General features: G+C 45.1%; 1 protein-coding gene across 1 annotated transcript in view; it reads right to left on the reverse strand.

Moving 5' to 3' along the window:
• Positions 1–17633, reverse strand: part of CASR (calcium sensing receptor) — a 233786-nt gene that overhangs the window by 152922 nt on the left and 63231 nt on the right. The window contains exon 2 of the mRNA XM_069202781.1: positions 1093–1539. Within this exon, the coding sequence (XP_069058882.1) occupies positions 1093–1304 (212 nt within the window). The 5' untranslated portion in view covers positions 1305–1539. The remainder of the gene's footprint in view (positions 1–1092; positions 1540–17633) is intronic.

Consider the following 17633-nt stretch of genomic DNA (forward strand, 5'->3'; position numbering starts at 1 on the left):
TAAAAATAAAATTATCTAACAAAAGGCAAAACATAACTATGGACGTGATTTAGGTCTTGGCGGAGGGAATACTCTGTCACAAACATAACAGATATTCCGTCTGCCGTATTATGATCCCATACTAGCCTATGGAGATTGTAATTCGGTGGATGAGATATCCGTCACGTTTGTGGCAGAGTAATCCGTCAGCCAAACTCTAAATTAGGCACTATGGGGCAGATTTATGACAAGTGGCGCTGCACCTAGTGCAGCGCCACTTTTCTTGCACCCCACTAGCACCCCCCTAATGCCACCATGTGTGAGCCGTATTTATTATACGGCACACCATGGCGGTAGTTAGGGAATTAACATCAGAATTTTTTATGCTAGTTTGGCGCTTTGCAGGATTAGCGTAAAAATTCTGATGCTAATCCTGCAATGCCCATTGAGGCCCACTGAAATCAATGGGAGCCTCCTTTTAACGCCTGCTCTGAGTAGGTATTAAAAGTGCCCAAAAATATGACGTAAAGAAATCTCTGAGGTTCGTTTGAGCCATTTTTCCGGCCTCCCTAATGGGGGAATGCCCCCTTTGCATACATTATGCCTGGCGCAGGCATAATGTAGCACAAAGGGTTACAAAGTGGCGCAATTCATGCATTGCACTACTTTGTAAATTTGGTGCTGCGATTTTGTCCTGGGCCACATTAGCATAAAAAATTACGCTTGTGTCGCAAGGAGGTGCTAGGGGCTCTTTAGTCAGCCCCTATGTCTTGCATCTTCCGCTCGGCATCTTTATTACGAGCTGGTTGGTACTGTCTGGAGGTACAACTTTGTGCTTTTTCCTCCCAGATGGGAACATCTCCCATTTGTCAGAACCAGGGATTACAAGCAGGATTAACTTTATCCTTTGGGTTAAAACTACATGTTTCCAGGCTGTTTTCCCTCCTCAAATTCCTTGAGGCAATACCTAGAGAAAATTGTATGGTTAAAAAACACAGACTTTAGTGAAATTTCTTCTAACCTTGAAATGTATGTTTGGACAACTGAATATTGACCGTGGCACTCAGAACAAGGCATGCGCACTAACTCTTTACATTAAGTTGTTCATCTTACCTTATGCACTCCACGGATTCTGGCCTCGATTTCAAATCCTGGTCCTTAGCAGCCACACCAAAATGTATGGGAAAGAGGCCTCCAAGGATGATGTCTCCTTTCTTCTGTGCTCTTTGATTTGGACCGTAGGCGGTTGTGTTCCATGCCGCGAAACCCAGGAGGACCAAGCAGCAGCAGAACAGATTCATCATTTCACACACAGGTAGCACCATCAAGGTATTGACGAAGCCGGGGGGGACGAAGGCAGAGTCTCGGTGACAAGCATGAGCTTCCTCTCCCTTTGATGGATTGCGGCAGAATTGGGGGACATGTCTACTGATCAACGAACATTGTCGTGACTGGCAAAGGAATCTCTTCAGTGCCTTTCGCCATAACAGACTGGAAGATTCAACAGACTCCTTGCTCTTTTGATCCCGGTTTCAACGCGGATTCCATCTTTGAGGCTTCCTGAAACACAAAGAGGACAACAATCATTCTTCTGACATAACGTGCTCATCATTGTGCCCAATCCATCTGATTTGCTCTTGTTGGACAAAAACTGGATAAATGCAAATCAATCTAAAGCATTTTACATCAACTAAAGGGACACTTCTTTTATTGAGTCTCTGTATGTATAATAGGCAAGCACTCCCTCTGGACACAACCTAGGCCATGTTGGGCTCTCTCTCTAACGGCGGTGAACTAAATTGTAAAAGTAGTGCACGGGGTCGTACAAACCACTGATGTGGATATTAGCAGTAGGCTCAGAGTAAGTGGGTAAACTGTACTGGATCAATTACCTTTCCCAGGAACATCTTAAGGATTTGGTGTCCCTGGGCCAAACATATTTTGTGGACCCCTGTTTGGAACAGCTTTGAATTTATGATCCAGTTTCAGCTCTTTCATGCCCTCATTGGCCAGGTCATTGACAGTGAACAGACACACTGGGCCACATTCTAAATGTGTTTAAACCTTATATTCAGGGATAAAGATAATATTGTCACACAGCTGCAGCTCACTAATATCACTGCAAATAATCTCTCTGATTCCCTCCCTTTTCTCCAGTGTCAGGTATTGTTTTGATCTAAAAGAAACTTTTTTATGGATGCTGCATGGAACATAAACTCAACGTTTCTCTACAAACTTTCTATAATAGACTCTCACATATCACTGACATTAAAAATAAATGAGAGAAAATCTATACTTAAAACAAATTGTTTAGGAACTATTCAAGTTCTCCAGGGAAAGACTCTCTGCAGAACAGAGCTGGCTCTATCAGGGGCCCCCTGAAGGACTGGGGCCCGGGGCCAGAGCCCACTTTGCCCATGCCTTAAAACGTCTCCTGTCCTATCACATTGTGCATCACAGGCAATCACACTGTTGACACATGTTGAGAGTAGGACAACCAATCAGGTTCCTTGGAAGGCAGTCCATAACAACCGGTAAAGGCCCTTAGCTGGCCCTGACACACAGAAGACAACAAACCGGAAGCCAAGTTAAAAGCCAGAGGGTGATAGGTCTGGCTCAATCCGGTGCTTCAGAATATCTGCTCTAAATATACTGAACTTAGGGTCGTAGCTTGGGGGGGGGGGGCGTTTAGGGTGTTAACACCCCCTGTAATAAATCTATTCACTAGTAAATAGTTGGGTACAGGTGTTTTCAGTCGGGTATGGTGAGGAGTCTGTCGGATTTTACCTGGGAGGTTTTTTTTACGCACGCGCACACACACACACACTCTCGTTCTCTCTTTCATCTCTGTTATGAAGCGCTTAAAAACGGTGGTTATTTCACAAAACATTGGGCCTGATTCTAACTTTGGAGGACGGTGTTAAACCGTCCCAAAAGTGGCGGATATACCACCTACCGTATTACGAGTTCCATAGGATATAATGGACTCGTAATACAGTAGGTGGTATATCCGCCACTTTTGGGACGGTTTAACACCGTCCTCCAAAGTTAGAATCAGGCCCATTGTGTTTTAAGCACCCCTTACAACCGGCACTGGCCTCCCCTTCCGCCACCCCCTTAAACTCCTCTCTAGCCATGCTTCTCCTAGGGTGTGGTTTAGCCTGACATGCCAGCATGATTGTTGGAAGACCTAAAGCCAACCCTCCCCCTCCCCCAAGTATTAACGACCAGGCCACGCCCCTGATTGAACAAGGCTTTATTAATGGCCCTGTAGCTGGGTAATTGTTCCCGCGAGGGCTACTAATTTCTCACTGGATTTGCACGAGGCATATCCAAGTAAATCAAGGCATAGAATTGTGAGTAATTGTAAAGTAAACTCTGTTGCAGAAAATTGCCTTTCGTTATGGTATTCAGTATAATTCAAATACCTGGTGTTTATACCACTCGCCTATATCTAAACTCATAATTTGTGTATTTTCCAAATACGTGCTTCCGTTAGTAGTTAAATTGTATTTCTTAATTATTTCCCACATCATTATGGGAATGTTATTCAATCCACACTGACGACCAATCCTGAATTTAAAATGTTCACTTGGTCAGCTGCATATTGTTAATTGCTGAGTTCCAACTCTCTGCTGTGTTTTGACAAACTCATGTGTTTTTTTAATAGTCCTTTTAGTTTTCATCCCATGAGGACATCTTATGTTCCTCATGAGACGCTCAAGTACTCTTGCTCGAATGAGTGCTACGTTAATTATTTACATTTCAAAACAATTATTGATTTGTAGCAGTTGCTTACCCGTTGTGGCCTTATAATATCCCAATATCAGACCGGTAGCACTCTGTAGTGATCATTGTACTAAGCTCACTTTTGGAAAAAGAATGCATTCCCAAAAAATAAGAGGAATTTTAAATCAAGGCCCGACGAACTCATTAATGACACAATGGGGGTCATTACGACCCTGGTGGTCAGAGACCGCCAGGGGGAATGTGGCGTCCGTACCGCCAACAGGCTGGCGGTACGGAGACCCGTATTACGACCGCGGTGGTATCGCCGCGGTCGCACCGCCGGGGCCGGCGGTTTCCTGCCGTTTTTGCCCCGGCGGTGATAATCCGCCAGGGCAGCGCTGCAAGCAGCGCTGCCCTGGGGATTATGACCCCCATACCGCCAGCCTGTTTCTGGCGGTTTGCACCGCCTGGAAGACGCTGGCAGTAAGGGGTGTCCTGGGGCCCCTGGGGGCCCCTGCACTGCCCATGCCACTGGCATGGGCAGTGCAAGGGCCCCCTAACAGGGCCCCGGCCAGCTTTTCACTGTCTGCATAGCAGACAGTGAAAAGCGCGACGGGTGCTACTGCCCCCGTCGCACGGCCGCAACACCGCCGGCTCCATTAGGAGCCGGCTCCTATGTTGCGGCCTCATCCCCGCTGGGCCGGCGGGCGTAAACTTGGTTTGCGCCCGCCGGCCCAGCGGGGATGTCGTAATGGGGTCCGCCGCCCGCCAAGCTTGTAATGACCCCCAATGTCTTTTAAAATCGTGTTTTACATTCATTTCTAAGAAATGAACCACAGTTGACGCATCAGGTTTAGGAGGGAGTGCCGCTATAGTGCCTGGTGCTTGGAAAATCTCTTTTGGGTGCATGTGCTTGATGTTATGGGGCCGACCTGAGCTTGGCCTGATGGGATGAAATATTTTTTTTTTCCCTGAGAAATAAAAAAAGAGTGAAGTTAACTGTGCTGCGCACACACATTTTAGTTTTGGTTTCATTGATAGGTTACTAGGCTTGAAGGCTTTTGTTCCAAAGGTTTGTATCACTTTCAATGCAAGCATTTTTGAAACCATCAAAATGAAAAATCTACCTCCTGTTATAATGAGCATTGGCCAAGACAACTGGACAAAGGCCCTCATTCTGACCTTGGCGGGCGGCAGAGGCCGCCCGCCAAAGTCCCGCCGTCAGGTTACCGTTCCGCGGTCGAAAGACCGCGGCGGTAATTCTGACTTTCCCGCTGGGCTGGCGGGCGGTCGCCTTCAGGCCGCCCGCCAGCCCAGCGGGAAAGAGGCTTCCACGATGAAGCCGGCTCGGAATCGAGCCGGCGGAGTGGAAGCTGTGCGACGGGTGCAGTTGCACCCGTCGCGTATTTCACTGTCTGCGCAGCAGACAGTGAAATACATTTAGGGGCCCTCTTACGGGGGCCCCTGCAATGCCCATGCCAGTGGCATGGGCACTGCAGGGGCCCCCAGGGGCCCCGCGACCCCCCCTACCGCCATCCAGATCCCAGCGGTCGGACCGCCGGGATCTGGATGGCGGTAGGGGGGGTCGGAATCCCCTCGGCGGCGCAGCAAGCTGCGCCGCCTTGGAGGATTCAATGGGGCGGCGGTACACTGGCGGGAGCCCGCCAGTGTTGCCGGTCCGACCGCGGCTTTACCGCCGCGGTCGGAATCCCCATTGGAGCATCGCCGGCCTGTCGGCGGTGCTCCTGCGGTCCTCCGCCCTGGCGGTCTTTGACCGCCAGGGTCAGAATGACCGCCAAAGTCTGTTGTGCTAACAAGTAGAGGCATATTACAGCCAGACAAAAGAACGTTCCCTGCCATCATTATACTCCTGTGTTTTTGTTTCTACATGAAATGTAGGTTGGAGTGTAAGGAAGCCTTAATTATAGCTCTTTTCCCTCTACGTTATAGAAACAAAAGAAGGACTACAATCAAGACTTTCTGGTCACCTGGCCTTCATTTTACATACAAACTAAATAGGAATGCACCGAAGGCAAAGGAGACTTCATTCTAGACCCTCATTCATTTGGGCAGACATGGTGAGAAGCCACTGGGAGCTCTGACAAGCTGTCCTTGGTAAGAAGGAGGAGGGACACAGAGGGGAAAGAGGGAGAGACTGGGTCGGCGAACAAGAAGGAGAAGTGGAAGGAACAAAGAACGACAGACAGGGAAAAGAGACAGGGGCTGTAGGAAGAAACAAGAGAGGGGTGTGAGCAGGACGAATTAGGAGTGACACACGGAAAAGTGGGGCTGTGGAGATGGATCAACCAAGAGCAGACTCAAAAGGGGGAAAGAGGAAAGTGTGGGAACGAGCTACACGGAACCAAATAAGAGGCCTGTGTTGGTGAAATAGTCCCTCATAGGAATCAGAATATGCCCGACAGCCAATAACATGAGGTGAGACAGCAATACTCTACTGGGCTGAGCCACAATGTGTTTGACATAGTTTCAAACCAATGGCTGAAAGAGTCTGGGCCCAAAGTCTACTCTTAATATATTAGAGAGCTAATTTGTCAAAAACTATAATGATAGAATGGTACATATTATGTAACAGCACAGGAAAAAACACAAAATTAGAAATGTAAATATTTTATTTATATGCAATAATATGCTATGCAAAACATATTTTAGAGTCCAGACGAATGTATGTCACACATCCTGCATGTGATTACAATCACAAACTTGTGAACAAAAGTACAAACAACCGTGCTGGGCTCCTCTGGGCCGGGCTAGGTTTTGATTGATAAAGTCTCAAACCAATGGCTGAAAGAGACTGATCAAAAAAGACAGGGGTTAAAAAAGGGTGAACCCAAACCAAACTCTTTGGATAGATGAGGATGCTATGTGGTCAAACACCCAGACCTAAAATGTTATAATCATTAATAAATATGCTGGAAACAACAGAGAAAATAACACAGTTAGAAATGCAAATATTCTATGTATACACCCTTCATTAAACCAAATATTTGTCTGAATGCATTAATTTGTCCTGATGAACTTCTCCAGATGAAAGTACATCACAAATACTTTGTACAATTACAAGCCTGGTAAAAATAACAAACATTTTGGTCAAGGCAAATCTCTTAAGGAAGTAGTAGTGAAGGATTTAGTATAAAGATACCCATAGTCCAGAAGGAGCATAGTCCTCTGCTGTGAAGCCATTTCACACTTTGATCACTCCCCGCTGATATCAATCGAGAACCACCGCCTCAATGGGATCTTGGGGATCTAAGATGGCGGCCGGTAGATCTGGCTGATTCGGACCAGCTTTCCAGCCCGCCCCGCTTGTCTACGACTTCCACGGCGGCTCTCGCTGTTCGCCCGCATATGCCGCGCTGCATGATTGCAGACAGTCCTGGAGCAACAGCCGTGTTTTCCGGGCAGTGCGCGGTACAATTGTTGGGAGGGCGGTGCGCGGCAAGGGGCGCCGTGCACCGCTTAGCCCGGCTCACGGCTGCCTGAGCCACGCTGGTGCGGTCGCTGTCCTGCTTGTTGTTTGCGGGTTGCTGTACCCACACCAGAGTCACGGCACTGTTTGCCTGGCTCTTAATGGCGCCCAAAGCTATAAAGACTCCCCGGATGCTACGGGGGAAGCCCAGCCTGAAGGCCACCACGGTGAAGAGAGAGAAAAAACAGCTAGCTGCCCCTCTAAAAGATCGAACTGGCGCTCAAGGAAAAGGAGCACAGCAAGGTGCGCCGGCTATGGAAAGACCATCGGGGAATGCTGCACAGGTCCCTGCAATGTTTAAACAAATAGGGAAGATAAAACGGACACCCCCTCAAAAGGAACCATGTAATGATCGAGCTGGCCCCTTGGAAGACAACGGCGACCGGACACTTTCTACAGGAAAGGTGGCCAGAGGGACGGACAGTCTGGTTGAGACAGGTATGACCCTATAAAAAGTGGTGGTAGGAAGGGGGGTCCCCTGTGGGACGTTGATATGACCAACTCCCGGCTGCTGAGGGAGGGAAACACTGAGCTGAGAGAGACCAATAGCGGTGCAGGGACCTGCAGCTTAACTAAAAATGAGACACTACAACAGATCGCGGATGCGCAAAAAAAAAAACCAACATCTGAATTTAAAGCATTGAGCTTCAGTTATAGGGGGAAGAAGGATAAGCTATTGGGGGCTAAAGGTGATTTTGGACAAGCAGGCACTGCAGAGAGTTTGTTTTTCCCTATCTGACCAGTCAAAGGATTCAGATGAAGAGATCCCATTAACAGATATGGATTCAGAATGCAGCTCTCTGGCCAGTATTAGGGGGTCGAACAAACTGACTTGCAGAAGGAAATCAACTGAACGGCTTAGTATTGGGGGTAACCCAGGGACAATGCCTAGGGGGGTACAGCCAAACGATCAAGAAGGCGTAGGTGAATTTCAATGGGATGATACGGCCACCCAGCAGGCATTTTCAAAGATTTACATTTCTAATGATACCCCAACAGGATCTATAATGTGGCTCTCAGAACAGGCCGGGGCCCCCTCGCTGGAACTTATTTACCATACTATGGTACATAACCATGAACAAGCTCAGAAGGAGAGCAGGAAGGCTGAAATTGTGAACAGACAACTGCAGTCTTCTATTAAAAGAGTGGTAAAGTCCTGTCAGGATATAAGTACTCGTATTACCTCAATGGAGACTCGCACTGATGCGCTGGAGACAGAGGTTAAGGCTACAGTTACACAAACGGACACGCAGGGACAGCAAATTATGGATATGCAGTGGAAACTAGAGGATGCAGAGAACCGCCAGCGGTGGAACAATCTCCGGATTTTGGGCATAGCAGAGGGCCTGGAGAGGCAAGACACCAGGGCCTACATAGTGTCGTTATTTAAGAAAGCTTTCCCAGATCTTCTTGAACGGAATTGGGAGACAGAGATTCAGAGAGTGCATCGATTTCCACTGTTTAAAAAAAAATATATATATCTGATATCAGTAAAGGACAGAACTATCCGAGGGCTATTATTATATACTTTGGTAAATTCTTGCTGCGGCAGATAGTGTTTGAAAACACCCGGCCCAACTTAATGACAATGTAGAGGGAGTATCTTTTTTTTCAAGACCAGACTTTGCACATGCTACAGTAGAGAGACGGTGGCGGTTGAGGCAGTTGATTGCACCTTTTCAGGAGGTAGGGGTGGAATCGTATCTTCTAAGCCTGCTCGGTTAAAAATCATCTACAAATCAACGACACAGACTTTTGTGTCCGAAATTAAAGCAGGAGAATATTTGCAGCTAATAAGAAGCAGCAACAGTGGTGGAAATTAAATTTATCTATGAGTCTGGGTGATTAGGGTGATTAGGGGAAGGGGGGTTGAACATTTAGTAGGCAATTATGTTTTTGTATAAAGGGAGGCCCGCTCATTTTTGCTGATTTTTTTTGTGTTGTGTGTTTTCTTTTTTTTTCCTTTTGTCCTTTTCTTCCACCTTGATTGCTGCTAGTGTAATAGGTGGGAACTGTTGTGGTGGAGAAGAATTTTGTTGGTTTTATTAGCGGGCTGGGCTGGTGGGGTGGATGACTTCCATCTTACAGGCCTAGTGGCCTGGCGATTCTATTTGCAGGGTTTTGGGTAGGAGGGTGGTATAGGGAGGGGAGGGTTGGTTTTGAGGGGAGGGGGTCGGGATTGATCAGGGAGGGGGGAGAGGGTGTAAAGTGACACACAGTGGGGAGGACGGCAATAATGCGAGGGGTTTCTTTAACGCAGAATTTGAAAAGATCATGTGGTTGGCCCAGGCAGGGTATGAGAGAAGATGACTAAAATATGGGTCAGGAAAGTAAAATGCATATAGCTACAGTGAATGTCTGTGGGCTCAATGATAGTAAAAAACGCCAGCTGGTAAGGGAAGCCTTCAAGGCCTTCAAGGCCGATATTATTTGTATGCAGGAGACACATATTGTAGGCGGGCAGAAGCATTTGATGGAATTTCCTGGATGGAAGCTAGTGGCACATCCAAACCAGAACACTACTACTAGGTGGCCATACTTACACAAATTATGTCCCTAGTGGTTGTAAAACAGTTTACGGATAAATCAGGTTGGGTGGGTCTGCTGGAATGTCTGGCTAGAGGGTCCAAATTCACAATTTGCTCAATTTACGGATTAAATATGGTGAATATTCCGCTGGGACAGCTGCAGGAGGGAGATAAGAGTGAGCTGGAAGCCCCTGTGACAGCCAAGGAAATTGGCATAGCAATCAGCGCCCTGGCAAGTGGCAAAGCAACCGGGGTAGATCAGATTCCCCTTGAGTTCTATAAAACCTTTATTTTAGAATTATAGAAGGAACTACTCAGTTTATTTCTTGAAATACAGACAGGGTCCCGACAACCGACTTCATAGGAAGAGGCTAAGATAACAGTCTTTTTGAAAAAAGTTAAGGAGCCGCATCTACCGGGTTCATATCGCCCAATTTCTTTAATTAACAGTGATGCCAAAATGTATGCTAAGATACTGGCTAGTCGATTAAGCTCAGTGATTTCTAATCTTGTATCTTGTATCTTCGTGGCAGCACAGGTTTATCCCTGGAAAAGGCGCAGCCGATCATATCAGACGTGTTATTACACTGTTGGACGCCAGGGCTGTGGCTAAGCTCCCAATGGCAGTTATACTGCTTGACGCGGAAAAAGCATTTGATCGGGTCCATTGGTCCTTCCTATGGACGATGTAAACAACATCGGCCCTGGGTTTATTAAGACGATTCAGCAGCTTTATCATAACCCTACCACACTATGCAAGTAGCAGGGTTAAAATCAGCTCCCAATATTATTCAGAGAGGTACACAGCAGGGTTGTCCGTGTTCATCTTTGCTGTTTGCCCTATATATCGACCCTTTGATTAGGAAGTTGCTTAAAAATAAGCTGATCAGCCCAGTGGAATTGATAGGGGGCAGCACAAAAATACTTGCCTATGCAGATGATATTGCGGTCGTTACAACTGACCCCACGACCGCTTCAAAGGAAAGAGAACATGAGGATGCACGGTTTGGAATGGTGTCCGGTTATTTAATGAATAAAACTAAATGTCAAATACTAGCTAATGGCTGGACAATCTTCAAGGATAAGCGCAAAAGGACTCAGGTCCAATATCTAGGAGTCAAGCTGATGGCTAAACTTGATGAGATAGTAGAAATAAACCTGGCCCCGGTTTTAACAAAAGCCAAGAAGGACCTGTACTGTATCAATAATTTACATCTCTCGCTGATGGGACGCTGTAATGTGATTAAAAAGACCTTTCTACCTAAAGTGCTATACTTTTGTAGAACTATATAATTAGAAATTGGGCAGGAATGGTTTAAGCAAATGGAAGGGCATACTAGTAATTTTATATGGTCCTACACCAAAGCACGCCGGGCTCTTCGCTTTTTAACGCTTCCAAGGGAGAGAGGGGATGGGAGCTTCCTAACTTCAAATTATATTATCTGGCGGCTGTATTACAATATGCACAGACACTATATTTTATGGATACAACTATGCAAGATACTCTTCCCTCAATCTATACACTAATTTTGGGTAAGGAGGCTGAGGCAGTCTTTCTACGAGTTTTAGAACCTAGCTAGTACAAGAAGGTTAAATTCAAAACAATCAGATCTGCTTTTAAGGTATGGGGGCAGGTTAAATGCAAGATAGGTATGGGGCGGGTTTGCTACTATACACCGCTCTGGAACACACCTATGTTTTCAGAGATTTTCAAGGATAGGTATTGTACAAGATGGGCTAGTCGCGGGATTCAGAAAGTGGGGGACTTTTTTTTCGAGTGAGGTCATATAAATGCATTTGAGGATTTAAATGCAGAGTTTGTCTTATACAGCAGAGACTTTTTTAAATTCTTGCAGATTAGGAATTTTTTATTAACTACCTTTAAACACAACCCGTGTGGGGGTAGGATCATGCTGATGGAGGCTGGGGGTAAATCCATAGGCTGTACTATTAGGAACTTGTACCCGCTCCTTCTAGACTCAGTAGAGGATGATGTGGCACTGCTTGTTAAGAAATGGGAATTGCGGGTAGGCTCTAATGAGTCTGCAGTTTTTGAATCCATAGATATGGCTCAGAATGTCTTATTGTCGGCCGGCCCACAAGCCCAGCATTACCAGATTTTGTATAATTTATATTATACACCGGCTAAGATTGCCAGCTGGGGAAAAAGAGAGGGCAACACCTGTCCACGATGTGGAAGCTCGGAGGCAGATCTTTGCCATATGTTTATTAATTGTGGGTAACTGTCAAGGCTTATTAATGAAATATCAGAATTTTTAAAGAAAATTCTGAAACAGAATATTAATTTAACACCTCAACTGGTGCTGCTGGGGGTTGACAGGTCTGTCTGTAAGAACCAATCAAGATACTTTTTGTTCTTGGCATTGTCTGTACTACATGGATGTGTTGCGTCTGATTGGCAGGAATCTGACCCTCCGTCTTGGAATCAATGGATTACGCGGCTCTTATCTGCATATCATCTGGAATACTATATAAAGGGCGCCGCGTCTAGGAAAAAAGGTTCGAGAATTTGGGCACTATTGTGCTCATGGCTTCAGGGCCCTGAGAGTGGACTGATAGAAAAACCAGGCTACTAATGAATTTTCCCTCTCTTTACCTACTCTGTGTATAAAAAAAGTTAATAACTGATATTTGAGATTTATGTATTGATCATGATGTCTTTTCTGTGATGAAATTATATACCGCTGTTTGTCCAATAAAATAAAGAAAAAAAAAACGAAAACCACTGCCTCAGGTGAGATCGTATGGCGATTTGGTGTTTTCTGATCCAAGCACCTGCCACATCAGAAACACAAGGGAGCAGCTCAGATTCAACACCACCGCAGTCTGGCTCTGAAGAATAACTTACACTGTGGGCTTAGCCCTAAAGTGGGACAGCCATTCAGAAGGGCGACTCATCCAGTCCCTATCCGGAAGGCCACTGTTCACGCATAAATTCTCACGGCAAACCTGGAACCATGTGCTTCAAAGTGCTCACCAGAACAGGTGCCACAAGGGAAACCACTCCAAATTGTAGGTTAAGAGAGGCAAAGACTCTCAAGCAAGCATGAGTGATGCAGGCAGAGATGCTCATTCACCTACTGAAGGCAGCATGTATGTCTGTAGATAGGGATCACCTGGCCAAAGCCATGGACAAGGTCAAAAGCAAAGATACAGCCAACGAGTGACCGCAGAGGTTGCTGGATTGTGGACTGTTTCTGAATTGTGATGTGATGTTCTTTAAAGAGGTGTCTTCAGCGCTTTCCTAAAATGGAGCAGGGTTGGGGCGTTCCTTATGGATAGGGAAACAACTCTTTCCAGACCCTCGGTGCACAGATGGAGAATTCCTTATGCTTTGTGGGTTTTTTGTTTTTGCGTTTTTGCACATCTTTGTCTCCAGTCTGATGTTGCCTTGGCTAACACCGCTTCCATGACTGCCTAGATGCACCATTGCTGAGTTCAGCTGAACCCTAGGTAACCTCCTAGACTTGCATCCACTTGCATTGTGACTTACTGACTTTGCAATTGCTTTTGGTGATGCTGTACAGTGTTGAGGGGAAAAGCAAAATGCTTACTTGTGTAGCATTGGCAAAAAAAGAAAAAAAAGCCACAATGATGCAACCTGTGCTTGAGGTTACATCATTCCACTGGCACATGCATACATTATCATCCATGCATGTGCCACAAGAAAAAAAGCATATAGCATTTCATTTGTTTTTTTATTTACCGAAACAAGTTGGTGGATGCCAGTTATCTTGGAAAAAAACAACAGTGACCATTTTTTTAATGAAAACACAAAATTTAAAAAAGATTTTGCAATGCAATGGGTCTCGTGTTTGCTCAAGTTAGAACTGTTAACGTTATAAATTCCTAACTGGATTTTTCTTTCCACTTAAATTGGAAATATAAAGTAAAACAGTTGACATAAGTGAGCCGATTCAAAGTGCCACGGCAGCCATGAGCATGACAGAGAAGGAGAGACACAATAGGGAACAAGAAGTTTGCTCGCAGTCAAAAGTATTGGCAATTATCTAAGTAACAGGGTCGATGTCCAAGGCAGTAACCAAACCGCCTCAAGGAGGGATAAAAGTAAAGCATTTACCAATGATAGCAAAGGATTTTTGAAAGGCAACCCCATGAACGAGTGAAAGTGATGGACATGGTTAAGAGCCCACAGATAGATTACAACAGGTCAGAGCGCTTGCGCGCTCGACCTAAAAACTGGATACTGGACATGGTTTATTGTAAATCCCAGCTGAAACTCTATGCAGAGGAATTACCGAGGACTTCAAGGCCCAAAGACAAATGGGGTCCTCTCACGGCATACCTGTTGTCGCATACATCGGACAATTGACATCACTGGCAGGGGGCAACGCACAAACGTCTAATTGAAGCCCGTGGTATAGCTTGTTTCTTTAGACTGATGAACGGTATATTGTGGTAAATGTAATGATTCCGTTTCTATTCCTCCCTGTTGAAGCAGATGGCTGTGGGTGGTGTTAAGCTGATGTCTCATGGTTTGATGTCTAGATTTTGGTTTAAGGTACATGTGTAATACGTGGTTGAACCTGAATAAAATATTATTTTATAAAAAGGCTCATCTTTTGACAGCCATCACTCCTCTTATGTTGGGAAGGTGTGGTAGCATTTCCTAGTCGCGGGTGCAGTATTTCAGAACTGCTCCATTCTACGAAAGATACGACGACTTAACTGCATCGTAAAAAATATTTGTGTCATCTATTGCGATATATTTTTAAAGAAAACTATTATTGTTTTCACAACACAAGCATCAAATAAAAAAATAGAATAGAATTTACAGTTGCAAGAGATCCCCAGACCACACATAGCGCCCTCTGGAATTCTTCGCACTACTGCAACCATCGCTTTGCATGCTGGAGTTTGGATTCTCAAACCTGTGATGGGAAATGAGGATGTAGTCGTCACTGATTCGCCCTGTCACCAGTCAAGTGATACACCATCAGCCAATCTTGGCGCCCGTGGAAAAAGCATGACGTATGCATGCCTTTCACTAACTAAATCAAGTGAATTTTAAAAGGCAAGCCCACGAACCAACCAAACTGATGGGCGTGACATGGGCGTGGTTAAAAGCCTACAGAGAGATTACACCAGGGACAGAGCGCTTTGTACTCGACCCTAAAAAGGACTGTGGGTGGGGGGCAAAGGAGGAGTGGGTGGGGGAACAGGGCACAAGCAGTGTACAAAGTAGAGCCCAACATGGGATGGGAGGTGAAGCGCATGCTGGAGTTAAGAACACAGCGTTGGGGTGGTGGGAGAAGCCTAAAAGATAACGCAAGCAACAGAGGTGAGCTGGGGAGAAGCAAACGAGGGGGAGTCCAAGACAGCTGGCAGGGTGAGAAGCACATGGGGAAGAAAGCAACATGGAGCGTGATGGGAGAAGTACATGACAGAGGAAACCACACATGTGTCAGAGAGCAATACAGAATACTGGGGGAGGGTGCGATCATTTTGAGGAGAACACAAGGGAGAGAACTGGAAAATCATGTATTCTCATGGAGTGCTTAACCAAAATGAAAAAGTGAGCAGTGGAAGTATACAGGTTAGCCAATGAAAGGGATGGTAAACAGGCCATGCTCCGGGGGAGGGACAAGCACAGGATGGACAAAATAGGACAAGGAAAGCCATTGAATTAGAAAAGAAAGTAAGGCCAACCACTGGCAGGCAATAGGTGGAGTGTAAGCCCTTTTATGTTCTTGGTAAGCCAACAGTAGGACTTTTGCAACTTGACAGCTGTCTAGTCTGGTATGCAAGTCCTAAATGGAAAGTAAGTTAAGCATCATATCAGCGTAAGTCATTGAAAAATCAACGAGTTACCCACCTACGCTCTTATACAGAAGGTAAGATGGGTGCTTTTCACTAAGCAGACACAGCAGTTTCATCTATTCGCTTGCTTACCGCTTTCTTGAGTTTTATAAAACTGGTAGCTAGCTGCATTTCTGGACTATTAAAACATGTTATAATTGCATCTCTACATCTCTGAAGACCTGATCTCCAAAATAGGGATTTTAAAAGGGTTCCATCAAAAGGCAGAGCTGAATACCAGGCAGTATATACAGCACTGTCCTGAGTGCTTCCACTGAGCCTGCAACCTGGGAGCTACCCTTGCGTTTCAATGATTGTCCGTATTCACCCAAATCAAACAGTGCAAAGCACAACCGTTTAAATCAAAGCATAGACCGGAGTCGATATGTTTGGGTTAAATCCTGGCACTAGCACTTCACTGTTAAAGAGGAATGTTTCATTTTGCTGCATGTTATATAATACAATCTGAAGAACTTTATCTCTAGGATGCAGTGTACAATAACTTAAAAATAATATATCTTCTTTTATTATCCCATGCCAGCCTTAGATCTAATGTATCTAATGTACAATCCAATTCTAGACACCAACTGTTGGTTTTGGAGGTTTCAAGATCTTGTCAAGTAAAAAATCATTAGCGAACAAGGTCGGACTGGCTGCAGTGGGCATCCGCTGTTTCCCCAGGAGACTGGAAGGGTGGGGGCTGGTTTTGCAGTGGTGGGGCCGGTTTTGTTACTGTCAGACGGTTTTGCAGCAGTGCTTCATACGTGCACACCTCCCCCAACCCTCTCGCCCTCCCTCAACAGCAGGGTTGGTCTGACAAAATTGCCAGGGCTTCCTTGGGTTGCTAGTCTGGCCCTGTTAGGGAACCTTCTCCAGCTCTCCACAACATTCCCAGAAGTGCACTACGCATGCCTGATAAAGCAGCAACTGCAAAAGTGAACACACTTTGAGCCTAATTTGGTTCTGGTTTGTTGAGGTGGTGGGTAAATAGCCCCTGGAAAAGATTGCACTGCTTGCCACCTAGCCAATTGGAGAGTTTACTCTGAAAAACCTGAAGTTCATACACTAAGGGAGGCAAGAATGTAGCTTTCATGACTTCAAAGAGATGCGTCTCTGATGGATGTGTACATTTATTCGCAGTATTAAGAAGGATAAAAACAGAAGTGTGCTTTGGATTTCAAAGCACTTGATCTGTTTGATGCAACCAGATGCCCTGATAGCTGTAAACAGGTACAAACACTATGGCCCGATTCACAAGGTAACTTACGCTTTTGTTTAATTCACAGTTTTGAGTACATTTATTACTTACAAAATTGGAGCCTAAATTTACTTCAAAGTGTATCTTACAGTTGGATTTTGTGAATAGCCAAAAAGTAGTAAACTTACTCAGTAGTGTAAATTGTTCAACTATGCACAGTTCTCCAGGCCCATGCCCATGGAGACATATAAGTTGAAGTTTTGGAGTAAATTTATGCTTGGATTTTGTGAATAGTGTAAACTACTCCAAAGTGAAAGTTACATTTGTGAATCAGGCCCAATGTGTTGATCTTTCACTAGCCACATGTCCTTCCTTGTTCTTTTTATTTTCAATATTCCTTCATTCTTTTTTATCTATTTATTTCTAGATCATTCTGGGCACAGTATTTGGCCATCTCAACAGACTTCTAGACCCACGCTAGTTCTGTTTAGAAACTCTTGCTTGTTATTTTGTCTGTTTCATTTTAATGTCTGTTTTCATGAACCCAAGGCTTGCCCTGACTCTCTAGGCTGTGGTCTTATGTGCCCTTTACTGACAAATACACATTTTATTTGAGGACATACGAAATGCATTTTGTGAAAAAGACATGCTGACATTTTAGACCAAACAGAGAGCATGAACAAAAATGCAGGCTGATATTTACATGTTATTTTGGAACACTTATTTCTCATGTTATGGCATATTTTCCTTGCTCCTTGAATGTACTTTCTGGTTGCCAAGGCCACGTGTAGTCATTTCATGAAATATTGATATCATACTGGTACTGGGTTTATGACCTTTGTATCACTATGTACATCAGCTGTCTGGGATC

This window comes from Pleurodeles waltl, chromosome 8, assembly GCF_031143425.1.
Source record: "Pleurodeles waltl isolate 20211129_DDA chromosome 8, aPleWal1.hap1.20221129, whole genome shotgun sequence".
Taxonomy (NCBI): Eukaryota; Metazoa; Chordata; class Amphibia; order Caudata; family Salamandridae; genus Pleurodeles; species Pleurodeles waltl.